Source organism: Apteryx mantelli, chromosome 11 (assembly GCF_036417845.1).
Source record: "Apteryx mantelli isolate bAptMan1 chromosome 11, bAptMan1.hap1, whole genome shotgun sequence".
NCBI lineage: Eukaryota > Metazoa > Chordata > Aves > Apterygiformes > Apterygidae > Apteryx > Apteryx mantelli.
This window is the reverse complement of record NC_089988.1, coordinates 27,145,180-27,160,669: the sequence shown is the minus strand read 5'-3', so window position 1 is coordinate 27,160,669 and position 15,490 is coordinate 27,145,180. Positions and strand designations below refer to the sequence as shown.

Sequence of the window (15,490 nt, the reverse complement as noted above, 5' to 3'; positions counted from 1 at the left end):
CCCAGAAGGCCAGCATGGAAATGAAGAGAACAACTCTAAAAAGAGAAAGTCCTACTGCTGTGTGGGGACATGTCTCCAGGAAAGCTGCAGCCCCCATGGGAAGGCTGCAGTGAGGAAATGCTTGCTGTGGCAGTGGGGGGCTGATACTGTCAAGCACGGGGTCTGTCCCCACAAGCTGCTGCCTGACTCCCCTCCCCTCCACTCCTTCTCCACTTGTAGTGTTGGAGCGCTGGAGAGGGAAGGAACCAGCTCTCGGTGACACTTGGGTGCCACCCTTGCAGAAGAGGGGTGTGAAAACACACCCTGACTGCAGCCAGGGGAGCTGAGCTCTCCTAATAGACACAGGCCCCATGGTCTCACCCTGCCTGTGCTCATCTGAGCCTGACTCTGTGCCCCTGAACTCCCTCGGTGTCAGTGCCGAAAGAGAAACTGCAAAGGGAAACTTTCCACATTGCACTGGGGGCATCAGAGGGAGCTCAGACTAGTGGTCTCTGAGATTCCCCCATGTCTGCTGACGAAGGGGGAAGCCTGGCTTCCTGCTTCAACACAGCCTCTGGGTCAGATTCAAATGAAAGATTCCTGAAGAGACTTGACATGAACCTGAAATATATTTTAAAGAAAAAACAGAAAAACAAGAAAGAAAGAAATGCAAAACACACAGCCCTGATGCCAGATACCAAGGAGCAGCTGCACAATGGACAGTTACTGGTGCTGACATTGTACCCAATGAACGAGTTTCCTCAGTGCATCTTTGAGCTCTTTGTTCCTCATGCTGTAGATGAGGGGGTTCATTGCTGGAGGCACAACCACGTACAGAATGGCCACCACCAGATCCAGAGCCGGGGAGGAGAGGGAGGGGGGCTTCAGGTAGGCAAAAAATGCAGTGCTGATAAACAGGCAGACCACGGCCAGGTGAGGCAGGCACATGGAAAAGGCTTTGTGCCGTCCCTGCTCAGAGGGCATCCTCAGCACAACAGTGAAGATCTGCACATAGGACAGCACAATGAAGATGAAACACCCAAAGAATAAACAGACACTAAACACAATAAGTCCAGCTTCCCTGAGGTAGGAGTCTGAGCAGGAGAGCTTGAGGAGCGGGGGAATCTCACAGAAGAATTGCTCCACAATATTGCCTTGGCAGAGTGGTATTGAAAATGTGTTTCCAGTGTGCAGGAGAGCATTGAGAAAAGCACTGGCCCAGGCAGCAGCTGCCATTTTGACACAAGCTCTGTTGCCCATGAGGGTCCCGTAGTGCAGGGGTCTGCAGATGGCAACAAAGCGGTCATAGGCCATGACTGTGAGGAGATAATACTCTGCTGAGCAAAAGAAAAAGGAGAAAAAGACCTGGGCAGCACATCCCAAGTAAGAAATCGCCCTCATTCTCCAGAGGGAATTGTCCATGGATTTGGGGACAGTGGTGGAGATGGAGCCTAGGTCAAGGAGGGAGAGGTTGAGGAGGAAGAAGTACATGGGGGTGTGGAGGCGGTGGTCGCAGGCTACAGCTGTGATGATGAGGCCGTTACCCAGGAGGGCAGCCAGATAGATGCCCAGGAAGAGCGAGAAGTGCAAGAGCTGCAGCTCCAGCACGTCCGCAAATGCCGGGAGGAGGAACTCGGTATAGGAGCTGCTGTTAGACATTTGCTCCTTTGCGGCACAGGGGGACTGTCTGAGGAAGAAGAGACATTGACAGGTTAGGGCAGACTTCTCTGAGCAAAGCTTTCTCATAACCTCCCCCAAACACACACATTACCTCTCCCCATATCAGCAACACCATCACTGAGCTCCATGGCCTGACCTCTGGTTTTTGCTGGCTGAGTTTACCATGAGGAGCAGGGTCCTCTGCCCATGGGCTCCAGAGCAGTCAGCCCTGACCTACAGCACTGCGGACATGGGAACAGGGGTGACTAAACTTTTGTATTCCCGGTTCCAGTCAGATTTCATCCACACATAATGTTGAAGGCATTTTCAGCATCTTCACTCCCACTTCTAAATAATGTGGGTGCATTAACAGTTTTAAGGCTTCTTTTGTTTCCTTTAGCTGACCCTGTCACACCTGAGGAGCATTCCTGGAGGTAGAAATCCTCAGCATTGCTGCTGCACTCAGAGTGAGCAGCTATGGTTCTGGAGAGGCAAAAGGATTCACTCTGGCTTGAGTGCAGAGGGAGCAGAGCTGGCCTGTCCATCTGCCTTGTTCCCAGCTGCCCTGTGCTCGCACCTCGGAGGTGGAGGACAGTTGCACTTGTGTTACCCCAAAAAGAAATGACACCGCAGAGAGCAGAGGAATGCACTTGCAAAGTGCCCATCAGCACTCTTTCTGAGGGGACGTGAGGCAGGTCTCAGCCCTCCCCTTCTAGCCAGCAACACATTGGGCTCCTTCCAGCTGCCCACATCCAGCCACCCAGCAGAATGTCTCAGTGTGGCCTCAGTATCTAGGTGGCTTCTGCCTGGGGCACCCAGATAACACGCAGCTGCAATGGGAGAGCTGTGTCCTTGTGGAGGGCAGCTTGCAGCCCAGCCAGACACCCCAGGGAAATGGCAGAATGTCCTAAGGATGGGGTGTGCTGACGAGAGCGTTGGCTCATTCCCAGACCCCCACACTGCATTGCCCAAAGCCCCACAGGTTAGAGGGGCACTTGGGCACCACACTGTCAAGGACACATCTGCAGGGCAGGACCTGCAGGGTCTCAGTGTCTGAACTGCATCAGAAAGCCCCCTGCCCAAAGAGTCCAAGGGGAAGCACAAGGGCAGCATGTGCAGGTAGGAAACATGGAGCAATACCATCATATTTGTGGTGAGGGAGGCAGGGACAGGGAGGGAGAGAAGGGCACTCAGGAGTGTCTCCTCTTCTGCATGTCCGGCTGCCGAGGAAACGACTCCTGCCCTGCACCCCCCAGCCTTGAGAGCAGAGGGCTGTGCTGGCTGGGAGAGGAGAGGAGGCCTTGGAGTTGACAGTTTCCTCTCACACTTTGAGCATGACTCTGCTGCCTGGAGCTGTCCCTGTGGGGAGCTGTTTCTCTGTCCCCACGTCTCTCCCCTCTCAGTGCTCACACACCCCATCCCACCCGCTGGGAGTTCAGCTCTGCCCTGTAGAAACCTCCTGGGGGCAGGACGCTGCCCAGGGCACCTCCGTGTCTGCAGGTGCTATGGAGCAGGGGAGAGAAACCTTGGTGAGGCTGGAAAGGCAATGCTGGTTCTGTCTTTAGGTGGAGGAGTGGATGAAGGCATTTGCTGAGTCCCTCCCAGAACTGCTCCTCTCTCACTGTCACTGTCTCAGTCCCCTGTCTAAACCTGACAGATCCAATCCCATTTCACCGCACCCAAAGAGAATCAGACTGAAAGCACAGACTCATGACAACTCCTTCTCTTTCATGTATCCCCTGCCTTGACCTTCCATTTGGAAAGTCTCCTCCAGAAATGTCCTGCGAGTGAGCTGGAGCTGTGGGCAGCCCTGACCCATGCAGCATCCTCTTGACAGGAGGCTCAAGCTGCCCTGCTGGCGATCTCTCCTCCCTCCCAGAGCTTCTGCCGGCAGTGCCATGGGGAGCTCCCCGGGCAGGCTGAGTTCTGACCCTTGCAGGTGGCAGAGTCACTGCCCTGGGCACACAGCACCCTGGGGCGCTGGGACACTTCTCTGAATCACAGCCCTGCGCAGGCCTGTGTGCGCACCCCAGCTTCACCGCCCTGCAGGATCCCTGGGAGAAGGTAGCAAGATGCCCTGTCCCTGTGACGCTGTGGCAGGGAATCCCTGCTCTGAAGCATCTCCTCCTCCTCTGCAAAGGAGAAGCCAGGAGATCGATCCTTAAAAATCTAATTGTGAGACTGGAATGATTTCAAGACCTTTCCAGGAACCTCAGTAGCATCGCCTTGCAGCCAGAGACTTACCGTGTCAGGGGCTGTGAAGATTTCTCCCACAAGGAGCTCTCCTCTCTCCTCCCAATCCACACTGCCTTGCACTTCTCCCTGTCATGTCACCTCTCATGTCAGCAGCAGCAAGCAGTGCCCAGAGCCCTGCTGCTCTTTGCAGAGGAGCTGCTCCTGCACACAGCTGTCTCTGAGCAGTGCTGCCCACTTGCCATGAGCTCCCTCCATCCCTGGAGCCTGGCCCCACTCAGGACCAAAGGCCCAGCTGAAGGCATGATTTTTTCTGTCCCTTCTGCTCCCTCCTCCTGGGAAATGTTCACTGAAGTAGACTAAAATAATCACTGATGGTCCCTGTCTAAACACTGAAGGAAGACTGATTCCAGCATTGCAATTTGCCTCATCAGAGCATGGTTATCTATGAAAAGTGGAAATGTCCCACTCAGGAAGCCCCTACTCCCATCTCTTAGCTAGGACACCTAGATGAGCATAAGAATAGATCTCCTTTTCCCATTGTTCAGGAATGGATTCAGATGAGTCAGTTTGGGCTTCACAGGCTGGTTTAGAAGGCTCTGGGCTGACATAGCATTCAGATCTTCCCATGAGCTCCACAAAAAACACAGAGGAGGTGGCATTCCCCTGTCCCAGGCAGAAGTGAGCACAGCATGGATGTCTGCATGAAAGATCTTGGTCTATGCTCCCATTTTAATCACTGGAGATGGAGGGTGACAGTCAGCTGGTCACACACAAACACCTGGTGACATTGGAAGAGATAGAGATGGTCGAAGGCATGTGCCAGTGTCTACTTGCTCTGATGGAGCAAGTGTGACACCTACATCCTTCCAGAGCATGAGTTTGGGTCAGGAGGGGAACTGCCTTGGCCACCTGCAATGATACTAGATGCCCACTACTACCAGAGCTCCACTCACTAGGAAGCTGAGACACATGCAGATCCTGACACTGCAAAGAGTTGATGTCATCCAGTGCAGGCACTTGATTCAGTGACATAGAAACAGCCCTGCAGGGCCATGTCGGATGCCTGGGGGTGTCCAGCACAAGCACATGTCTCTAGCAGATACACCATGGGACCTCTAGGAAAACCATTTCCCTTTGGAGTGGTTGCTGGACAAGTACCCCAGGGCAATTCAGGTTTCCTACCAGTATCCAGAGAACTGGATCCCAACACTGCCTTTAGGCCAAGTTCTTCTCATCCACAGCCAAGACTGCTTCACAAATGGGAGAGGCACATCCCACCAAGGTCTCTGCTCTGGTCTCTGCACCCTTAAAACATTCTAGCTTTCCTCCCCCTGAACCTCTTCTCACCTCCAGGTGATATGAACAGGGACTGGGCTAATGATGACTTCAGGGTGGCTGGATCACTGGCTGCCCAGGCCCAGGGACTTCTTCAGTGGCACCTTGTCCTGCCTGGAGATCGATTCACCTCTGTCACAGGCTCCAAGGTGCTGCAAATCACCTCAGGCAGCCAACCCCTATCCTGCCATTTCTACACAGCCCAGCTCTGTTTCTGCCTGGTCTTGGGCACTGCAGGCTTTGCTCTCTTAGTGGGAACCTCCTTTCACCATTACATTGCCACCTGCTATCTAGGCCAGCATGTCTCTGCTCTGAAGTGGGGCCATTGCACACACAGTGTCCTTGGCTCATTGTAACATGTTTCACCATGACCAGTCTGCTCTCTGTGCCACAGCTGAGGCTCTGCAACCCAAATATATGCAAATGCATGTATTTTGGGGCACAGAGAGGAGCAGATGGAAATGTACAAGCTGTCACAGGACTGAAACTTGGTTGGAATAACTGAAATGCCGTGGGACCACTATCATGATTTGAGGGCTGTGATGGCAGGGTACAATCTCTGCAGGCAAGACCGTTAGGGAAGATGAGCAGGGGGGATGCCCTTGGTGTGAAGGGACAGCTCAGATGGATGGAGCTCTTGCATGGGATGGACAAGGGTTTGGGTGAGATCTTGTGGTGAGCATCAGAGTAAAGGTGACGTTGTGATGGGGGTTACAGACCACCCGATGAGGGTGAGGAGGTGGATGCAGTCTCCTTTAAGCAACCTGAGCAAGTCAGTGGGTCACAGGGCCTGGTTCTTATGGGGGGACTTTAATCTCACTGACATTCATTGGAAGGGCAAACCGCAGGGTGCAAGCAGTCCAGGAGATTTCTGGAGGGTGTCAGGGACTGCTTCTAAGCACAGCTTCCTGATGGGCCTGTAAGGTGACACTCACATGGACCTGGTACTCACACACAAGGAAGAATTGATCAGGGCTGTGATAATCTGTGGCAACCTTCGCTGCAGTGACTGTGGAATAGTGGAGTCCCAGATCATGAGGGCAATGAGGAATGCAATAAGGCATTACGATAAGATGGGTAGACACACAGGTGGGTAAAAAGCTGGTTGGATGATGGAGCTCAGAGGTGGGGTTTTTTTTGAATGGGTCATGCTTTACCAGGAAGCCAGGTAAAGGTGGAGTTTGCAGGGGTCTATACTCGGACCTGTCTTGTCTATCAGGTTCATCAGTGACCTGGAGGATGCAACTCTCATCACATTTGTAGATGACACCTAGTCAGGAGGAAGAGTCATATGTTTGAGGGCTGCCATTCAGGTGGGCCTCTGCAAGCAGGAGGAATGGACTGTCAGGAAATTCAAGAAGGACAAATGCAGGTCCTGCACCTGGGGTAGACCAACACCCTGCAGTGCTACGTGCTGGAGAGTGCCCGGCTGGGCAGCAGCTCTGCCAAAAAAGGAAATGGGAATCTTTGTGGGCAGGGAGCTGAACATCAGCCAGCAGCGTGCCCTGGCAACAAAGCAGGCCACAGCATCTTGGGCTGCATGAACAGGAGCACAGTCAGGAGATGGAGGGAAGTGATTATCCCCCTCTACTCAACACTTGTTAGAGCCCATCTAGATACTGCATACAGTTGGGGCTGCCTGTAGAAGAATGCTGTTGATCACAGGGAGTGAGTCCAGTGGCAGGCCTCCAAGGTTGTTGAGGGCTGCAGCACTTGCCCTGTGAGGGAACAGGGCTTCTTCAGTGCAGAAAAGGGAAGGTTTTTGGGGAAGACTCATAGCAACTTCCCAACTCAAGGTTGCCACTGATAACGAACCAGTTTTTTGCAGGAATTCATGGCAGGAGAATGAGAGGCAACGGCTATAAGCTGAAACAAGCGCAGTCAAAATTGTATAGAAGGAAGAAAAATCAGTGAGGATCCTGCAGCATTTGAATTGGGGTCCAGAGGGGTTATGGACTCTCTCTGTTCTTGGAGGCTTGCAGGACGCAGCTGGACAAAGCCCTGAGGAACATGTCTGAAATCAGTGTTGATCCCTGTGTGAGCAGGACATTGGACTAGAACCTCCCAAGGTCCCTTCCAGCCCGAATGATTGGGTGATTTTGTCCTCTCTGGCGATAGTCACTGCAATTCTTGCAGGCAGGAAATCTTTTGCTGCACGTGGGTTAGTACCTGACATGGCCTCCCCAGAGCCGGCCCCTCCTAGTGGTGTGAGGTTGCCTCTTGGGCCTGAAAGGTTTTCAATTCAAGGTTTCTTTATGAGTGACTGCTTGTCCAGAGTGAACCCCCTCCACAGCCTACAACACCTGCACATTACAACATGATGCCAAATGAGTGTGACAAATGCAAAAATTCATGGCGTGAGGGTGATTGCACTCTAACATCCATGAGGTCCTTTGCTGATCCAACAATATCCAGAAGGACTGAAAGACCCTTAAAGCTCCTAGGCATACCTAGGTAATATTGACTTTGTCACTCTGGGAGGTGAGGGAGCTGCATTTGTTCAGCCTGGAGAAGAGAAGGCTTTGGGGACACCTAATAACAGCCTCCCCATGTCCACCAGGACGTCATCAAGGAGATGGAGCCAGACTCTTCACTGTTGTGTATAATGCAAGGGTGAAGGCCAATGGGCATTAGCTAAAAGAAGTGAGGTTCATGCTGGGTGTAAGGACAAACTTTTGACCCATCCAGACAGCCAAGCACTGGGATAGGTTGCCCTGAGAGGTTGTGCTATCTCCATCCTCAGAGGTTTTCAAGTTCTAAATGAATAAAGCCCTGAGAAATCCGGAGCTGATAGCTGAGCCTGCTGTGGGAAGGAGGTTGGGCTAGGGATATCCTGAGGTCCCTTCTCGCCTGAAAGATTCTGCATTTCCTTCCACACTGCATCTTCTCTTTTTAACCTTAGGGAAAACCTTCAGCTTCCCCATGTCCATGGAAGTATGTCAGAAACAAATATGACCAGACCAACTGCATGTTCTTCTCCTGCTCCAGTCAGAGTCACTCGGACAAAGGACTGCTTGGCAGTTCCCCCCAAATAGCCTTGATTTTTCTTTTGCTTCACCATTTATTCCATTTTCCCTCTTTTCCACCTTCCAAGTTTTTCTCTTTTAACATCCTGATACCCTCCCATGAAGTCAGCTGACCCCTGTTTACCCTTTCCCCATTGACCCTGGATTTGCTTTCTTTGTACTTTCACATGGCTTTTCTGAGATGCTTGCCATGGTGATTCCCTACCTTTGCCAGCAGTCCCTTTAAACAACTACCTCCTTTTATTACCCGTAGTGTCCTGCAGGTCCTCCTGCTGTTCTCCTGTCAGAGGCACCACGAGACAGGATGAGCCATCTGCACACACTCATTTACAGCTGACACAAGGGAGCTTCAGTTCAGAGGGGCCTTGAGAAACTTGGGGATTTGACCAACAGAAACCTCATGCTGTTGTACAAGGAGAAGTGGTAGGTCCTACATCGGGTGGAAGAACAGTCCATGCATCAGGACAGGCTGGCACCTGACCGTCAGAGGAGTGACCCTGAGGAGAAGGGCATAGACGTTATGAGGGATGCCATATGAGCCAGTGGTGCATGCTCACTGCAAATGAGGCCAGCTTCATACAAGGCTGCTTCAGGAAGAGTGTGGCCACCCAGACAAGTGGAATTATTATGTCCCTCAACTCAGCCCTGGTGTGGCCGCATCTGGAATAGTGTATCCCAGTGTGGGCTGCCCAGTGCTGGAGGAATGGGGAGCAACTGGAGAGGGTCTAGAGGAGTCTTCCAAGATGGGGTTAGTGTGCTGAAGCACATGGCCTGTATGGAGAAGCTGAGGGACCTGGGCTTCTTCAGCCTGGTGAAATGGAGGCGAAGGGCAGTACAGTAGTAGCCTCCGAGAGCTTGAAGAGATCATGGATCTTTTCTTGGTAGAGGGAAATAACAGAGGGGAAACCAGGCTAAAACAGGAACTCACAGCTCAACTCCAGGGCAATATGGCACCAAAGACAAAGTGGAAGGAGGGATATGCAGCAAAAGAGGAATTCAAAATTGTGTTCACTGGAGTAGGGATGGTGTTATGAAAGCCAAAGCTCTCAGAGGGTACACACTGGCAGGCGACATCAAAGGCATGAAGAAGGGCTGCTACTGCTTCAGCTATGGTAAAGAATAGAAAGGAAAATGTTGGCTCTTTGCTGAATGGTGGGAGCTCAGTGATTTTTTGGCTTCTGTTTTCTCCAACAAGGTCTCCCAGGCTGTTGTGCCTAGAGTCAGGGCTCCAGGCAAGAAAAGCAACCAGCAGTGGATGAGGGCTGAGTGAGGGATGACTTGCAAGAACTCCACCTTTACAAGTCAGTGGGAATGGAACGGCTGCACCCAAGGACACTGAGAGAGCTGGCTGCTGTCATAGCAAGGCCACCCACTGTCATCCTTGAAAGGTCATGGAGATGGGGTGTGGTCCCCCCCCTCAATAACTGCAAAAAGGCAAACATTAAATCCACTCTCAAGGAAGGCCCGGAGGGCAACCCAGGGAACGACAGGCTGTTCAGCCTCAACTGGTTGAGGAGTGTGTCATGGAGTGAGTCCACTCATTTCTGGGCACATGAGGGAGAAGAAGGTGATAGGGAAGAGGCAGCATGGATTTGCCAAGGGTAAATTGTGTCTCACCACCTCATTGCCTTCTATGATTACATAGCTCTATTTGAGTTTGGAGAGCAGAAAATGTCTGTCAACTTGATTTGAGCAAGGTGTTTGACACTGTCTCCCACAACATCCTTGTGGAATACAATTTAGAGATTTACCACCTAGATGGGTGGACAACCAGATGACTTGATTAGTGACATGGAAGAGGCAATGCTCACTATGCTCACTGAGGACAAAAAATCTGCAGGGGCGACCCCAGCCATATGCTTGAGGGCTGCCTTTCAGAGGGCCCTAGACAGGCAGGAGGAATGGGCCGACAATACATGGAGTCCAGGGCATGAGCCTCCTCCTCTGCATCCAGACCTCTGCCAGAGGAGAGAGGGGCATCTCTCCTGCTACAGACCCATTTCATGCTGCCTGACAAGGGGGCTGAGACCGACTACCCTGCAATGTCGTTGTCTGTGAGGCGGCATGCCCAACTGTGTAAGCTGAAGGCTTTCCTAAGTCCCCCCCTCTCTCTCTCTCCTTGCCTTCTTCGGCACCAGGATCATGGTGTTGCTGTTCGTTTCCCCTCCTGTCCATGCTGCTCCTCTTCTTGCTCTTGGGACAACTTCGCATAGATGCCAGATGGGATAAGAAGCGTGATGCTTTCTTGCGTCTGAAAATTTCAAACAAGGGGGAACTGATCAGTGATAGGATAGTGTCAGCCTTGCCTACAGTGACCATGATAAGGTGGATTCTCAGATCCTGAGGAGAGTGAGGAAGGACAGTAGCAGAATACAGACCCTGCACTTGAGAAGAGCAGACTTTGGCCTCTTCAGGGGACTGCTGGGGGGGAACCCATGGGAGGCAGCTCCAAAGGGCCCAGGAGCTCAGGAAAGCCAGCAGGTCTTTAAGGACAGCACATGCCAAGCACAAGGATGGTCCATCCCCACACTCAGTAAAACTAGCAGATATCTCTGGGGACCAACTTGGCTAAACAGGGACCTCAAACCTTAGCTCCAGGGTGATAGGGCAGCATACAGAAGGGGGAAGAAGGGAGAAGCAAAGGAGGCATTTAGAAATATTGTCCAGGGTCATAGGCATGGTGTTAGGGAAGAAAAAGCTCCGCTAGCACTGACACTTGCAGGGGATGACAAGGGCATGAAGATGAGCGGCTACTGCTTCAAGTAAGAATCAAAGAATAAAAAAAGAAAATGTGGCCTCACTGCTAAATGGGACAGGGAATCTTGTAGCGGCAGATGCAGATAGGCCAGAGTAGCTCAACCCCTTGTCAGCTTTGTTTCCACAAGGAAGGTCTCCTGGGCTGTTGTGCCTTGAGTCAGGACTCCAGAGGAGAAAAACAACCAAGAGTGGACGAGGTTCATGAGGGATTACTTGAGAGAATTCAAATGATACAAGTCAAAGAGGTTGGATGGGCTGCAGATGAGGACATTGGACAAGGACATTGAGAGAGCTGACTGCAGTCCCTGCAAGGCCACTCGCTATCATCTTTGAAAGGTTGTGGGGATGGGGTGAAGACCCAATGACTGCAGAAGAGCAGTTATGTTACATCCATCTTCCAAAAAGGCCACAAGGGCAAGCTGGGGAGTTGCAGGCAGTTCAGCCACACTTTGGTTAGCAGTGAGTCATGCAGTGAATCCTCTCAAAACACAGTTCTGGGCACATGAAGGAGAAGAAGGTGCCTGGGAACAGTTAGCATGCATTTACCAAGGCTAAATTCTGCCTCACCGACCTGATTGCCTTCTATGAATAAATAACTGTATTTGTTGATGGAGAAGAGTAAATGTCCTTTAAAGAGAGTTCAGCAAGGTGTTTGACACAGTCTCCCACAATATTCTTGCATGCACGTTAGAACGTTGGAGTCTAGAAGAGCAGACAACTGGATGGGTTGTAGATGAGGGCTGCCATTCAGAGGGACCTAGAGAGGCAGGAGGAATGGGTTTTCAGGAACCTCATGGAATTCAACAAGGACTGTCAAGTGAGTTAAGAGTTAACAGGACTGAGAAAGTCTGCCAACTGATATGCTCAAGGCTGCAGACTAGAAGAGCTAACGGCTAAAGAACTCTGCTGCCTGACAAGGCCAAGGAATCTGCATGGACCTGCAGGGAGGGGAGAAGCGATACGGAGGTGTTGTGGTCTTGCCTCGCTAGCAGGGTCCTTCCAAGCAGACAAACAAGCAGTCCCTTGATTGTGAAACTCGCAGAGGTCAGCAAAAGCAGTGTTTGCCCAGAGCCCCAGCCATATAAAAAGAGACTTGGCAGCTAAGAGAGTTGGAGCAGGGACGGGAACGTGACCTGACCATCCTCTCCGGCTGGACCATGAGTATTTCCCCCCCTCCCCTTTTCCTGGGACGATGGGTTAAGGTAACTCCTTGAGGTTGAGAGTCCTCTCACTAAGAGCGTGAACAAGAAAGCTTTGAAGTAGGGATAAGCAGTGCTTCCAATTACTAGCGCAGTAACTGACGGTTTCGGGTTATCCTTTCTAAAGCAGTAATTGCATTATTTCGGGCTATCCTTTCTAAATCAATAATCGATGATTTCGGGCTATCCTTTTTCAGGCTATCCTTTCTAAATTGGTAATCGCATTATTTTAACGGATGTTACTAATCTAAGAGCTTGCGTGAGGAAGTAAACGTAGTTTTTTATTACTTTACAGTCTCAGTCGTTACTATCAGATCTTTGTAGCGTGACATCAGGTCACTTATCTCACAGTGCCTGATAGTTCAGTTGTGGTCCTGTGGTTGCTGTTTGTGGTTGTGAGGTCACTTGGGCCTCAATGCCTGATAGGGGACAGGGCAGAGAAACAAGACCATCCTAGTAGGGAAACCGACCATTGTGACATCCGTGTCATTCTGCTTACGTGGAACCAACGCCTACAAGAGTTTTCCACCATGATGGGCTGGCACCTGCACCATTGGACACCTGGTCCCTTATGCCTATCAAAACGCCTCAATGTCTCAAAAAATCTACAAATTGAAGTGAACTCTCTCTCTCAATTTGCCGTCCAGAATCGATGGGCTTTAGATTGCCTGTTGGCCACACAGGGAGGAGTGTGTGTGCTGGTAAACACCGCCTGTTGTTTTCATGCAGACATATCAAAACAAATTGAATATGCTGTAAACGTCATTCAACAATATGTTCGTACCTTCCATCGAATACCCAAAGAGCAGGCCCTGTCTAATGCTCTAGCGGCAGACTGGTCATGGTTGTGGTCATGGCTACAGGAACTGGGAGTGTGGACCAGATGTGTTTGAATAATTTGAATGTTAATTCTGGCATTAGAACTGTGCTTTTCTGTTGTGTCTCCTGCATGGGTCTAATATGTTCCACTTGCGTCTCGTGTGTAAGGGGACATGAGTCTAGACCAGCATAACATTGAAGGCAGGTATGCATAAAAATAAAAGGAGGGAACGTTAAGAAAATGTCCACTATACTCGAGCTTTTGCAGAGGAAGAACATGCAAAGTCACGGTGCCCTGCAAGCAGAACATCTTATCTGACCTTGTCTTAGCTCTGGTTTTTGTTTGAAGCTGAAGACCTGCAAAGAAGCCAGTTTAACCCAGGCAGCTGTACAAAAGTCGTTCAAAGGTACCACCAGAAGAGGTGCAAATCAGCTAATGAACAGTTATAAGATGGACCATAAAGGCTGGCATGGATCTACATCGTACAATAACACGGCAAGGGGATTGGTAGAAATAAGAGTCGTGGATAGATGTGGTAGTTATGTTAACTGAAGTACTGAATATGTAACAACTTACTATTCTTTAAAAGGTGTAACAAAAAACTGCTTGGGGTGCTTCCTTGTGCTCCAAACAGGAGGCACCATATCGCTACCAAAAAATTACAACAACAACAACAAAAAAAGAATCTAACTGCTTCTGCTCATTACCAGTGCCAGAGAATGAACAAAAGAGAAAAGATAGTTTAATATAAGACAAAGAGCCACAAATGACCTCAGAATAGAAAAGGGCAGGCACATGACCAGCACTGGCCGAGCAGGCACTGAGCCACCACTGACCTCACAACCACAAATAGCACCCACGCACCTAGCACTGGCCTAGCAGGCACTGAGCCACCACTGACCTCACAACCACCAACAGCAGCCACGCACCTAGCACTGGCCTAGCAGGCACTGAGCCACCACTGACCTCACAACCACAAACAGCAGCCACGCACCTAGCACTGGCCTAGCAGGCACTGAGCCACCACTGACCTCACAACCACAAACAGCACCCACGCACCTAGCACTGGCCTAGCAGGCACTGAGCCACCACTGACCTCACAACCACAAACAGCACCCACGCACCTAGCACTGGCCTAGCAGGCACTGAGCAAGAAGGGACCTCAAAATTTAAATCAGCACCCACGCACCTAGCACTGGCCTAGCAGGCACTGAGCCACCACTGACCTCACAACCACAAACAGCAGCCACGCACCTAGCACTGGCCAAGCAGGCACTGAGCCACCACTGACCTCACAATTGAAAACAGCACCCACGCACCTAGCACTGGCCTAGCAGGCACTGAGCCACCACTGACCTCACAACCACAAACAGCAGCCACGCACCTAGCACTGGCCTAGCAGGCACTGAGCCACCACTGACCTCACAACCACAAACAGCACCCACGCACCTAGCACTGGCCTAGCAGGCACTGAGCAAGAAGGGACCTCAAAATTTAAATCAGCACCCACGCACCTAGCACTGGCCTAGCAGGCACTGAGCCACCACTGACCTCACAACCACAAACAGCACCCACGCACCTAGCACTGGCCAAGCAGGCACTGAGCCACAAGAGACCTCACAACTGAAAAGAGCAGCCACGCACCTAGCACTGGCCTAGCAGGCACTGAGCCACCACTGACCTCACAACCACAAACAGCACCCACGCACCTAGCACTGGCCTAGCAGGCACTGAGCCACCACTGACCTCACAACCACAACCAGCAGCCACGCACCTAGCACTGGCCTAGCAGGCACTGAGCCACCACTGACCTCACAACTGAAAACAGCACCCACGCACCTAGCACTGGCCTAGCAGGCACTGAGCCACCACTGACCTCACAAACACAAACAGCAGCCACGCACCTAGCACTGGCCTAGCAGGCACTGAGCCACCACTGACCTCACAACCACAAACAGCACTCACGCACCTAGCACTGGCCTAGAATGCACTGAGCCACAAGGGACCTCACAACCACAAACAGCATCCACGCACCTAGCACTGGCCTAGCAGGCACTGAGCCACCACTGACCTCACAACCACAAACAGCAGCCACGCACCTAGCACTGGCCTAGCAGGCACTGAGCCACCACTGACCTAACAACTGAAAACAGCAGCCACGCACCTAGCACTGGCCTAGCAGGCACTGAGCCACCACTGACCTCACAACCACAAACAGCAGCCATGCACCTAGCACTGGCCTAGCAGGCACTGAGCCACCACTGACCTCACAACCACAAACAGCACCCACGCACCTAGCACTGGCCTAGCAGGCACTGAGCCACCACTGACCTCACAACGGAAAACAGCAGCCACGCACCTAGCACTGGCCTAGCAGGCACTGAGCCACCACTAACCTCACAACCACAAACAGCAGCCACACACCTAGCACTCGCCTAGCAGGCACTGAGCCACCACTAACCTCACAACCACAAACAGCAGCCACGCACCTAGCACTGGCCTAGCAGGCACTGAGCCAC

General features: G+C 51.6%; 1 protein-coding gene across 1 annotated transcript in view; it reads right to left on the bottom strand.

Moving 5' to 3' along the window:
- Nucleotides 1-702: 702 nt before the first annotated feature.
- The window catches only part of LOC136993050 (olfactory receptor 14J1-like), a gene marked incomplete at its 5' end in the record, with an annotated part of 76,864 nt that continues 62,076 nt past the window's right edge, over nucleotides 703-15,490 (bottom strand). The window contains 2 exons of the mRNA XM_067303069.1: nucleotides 703-794; nucleotides 1,524-1,666. Of these exons, the coding sequence (XP_067159170.1) occupies nucleotides 703-794; nucleotides 1,524-1,666 (235 nt within the window). The remainder of the gene's footprint in view (nucleotides 795-1,523; nucleotides 1,667-15,490) is intronic.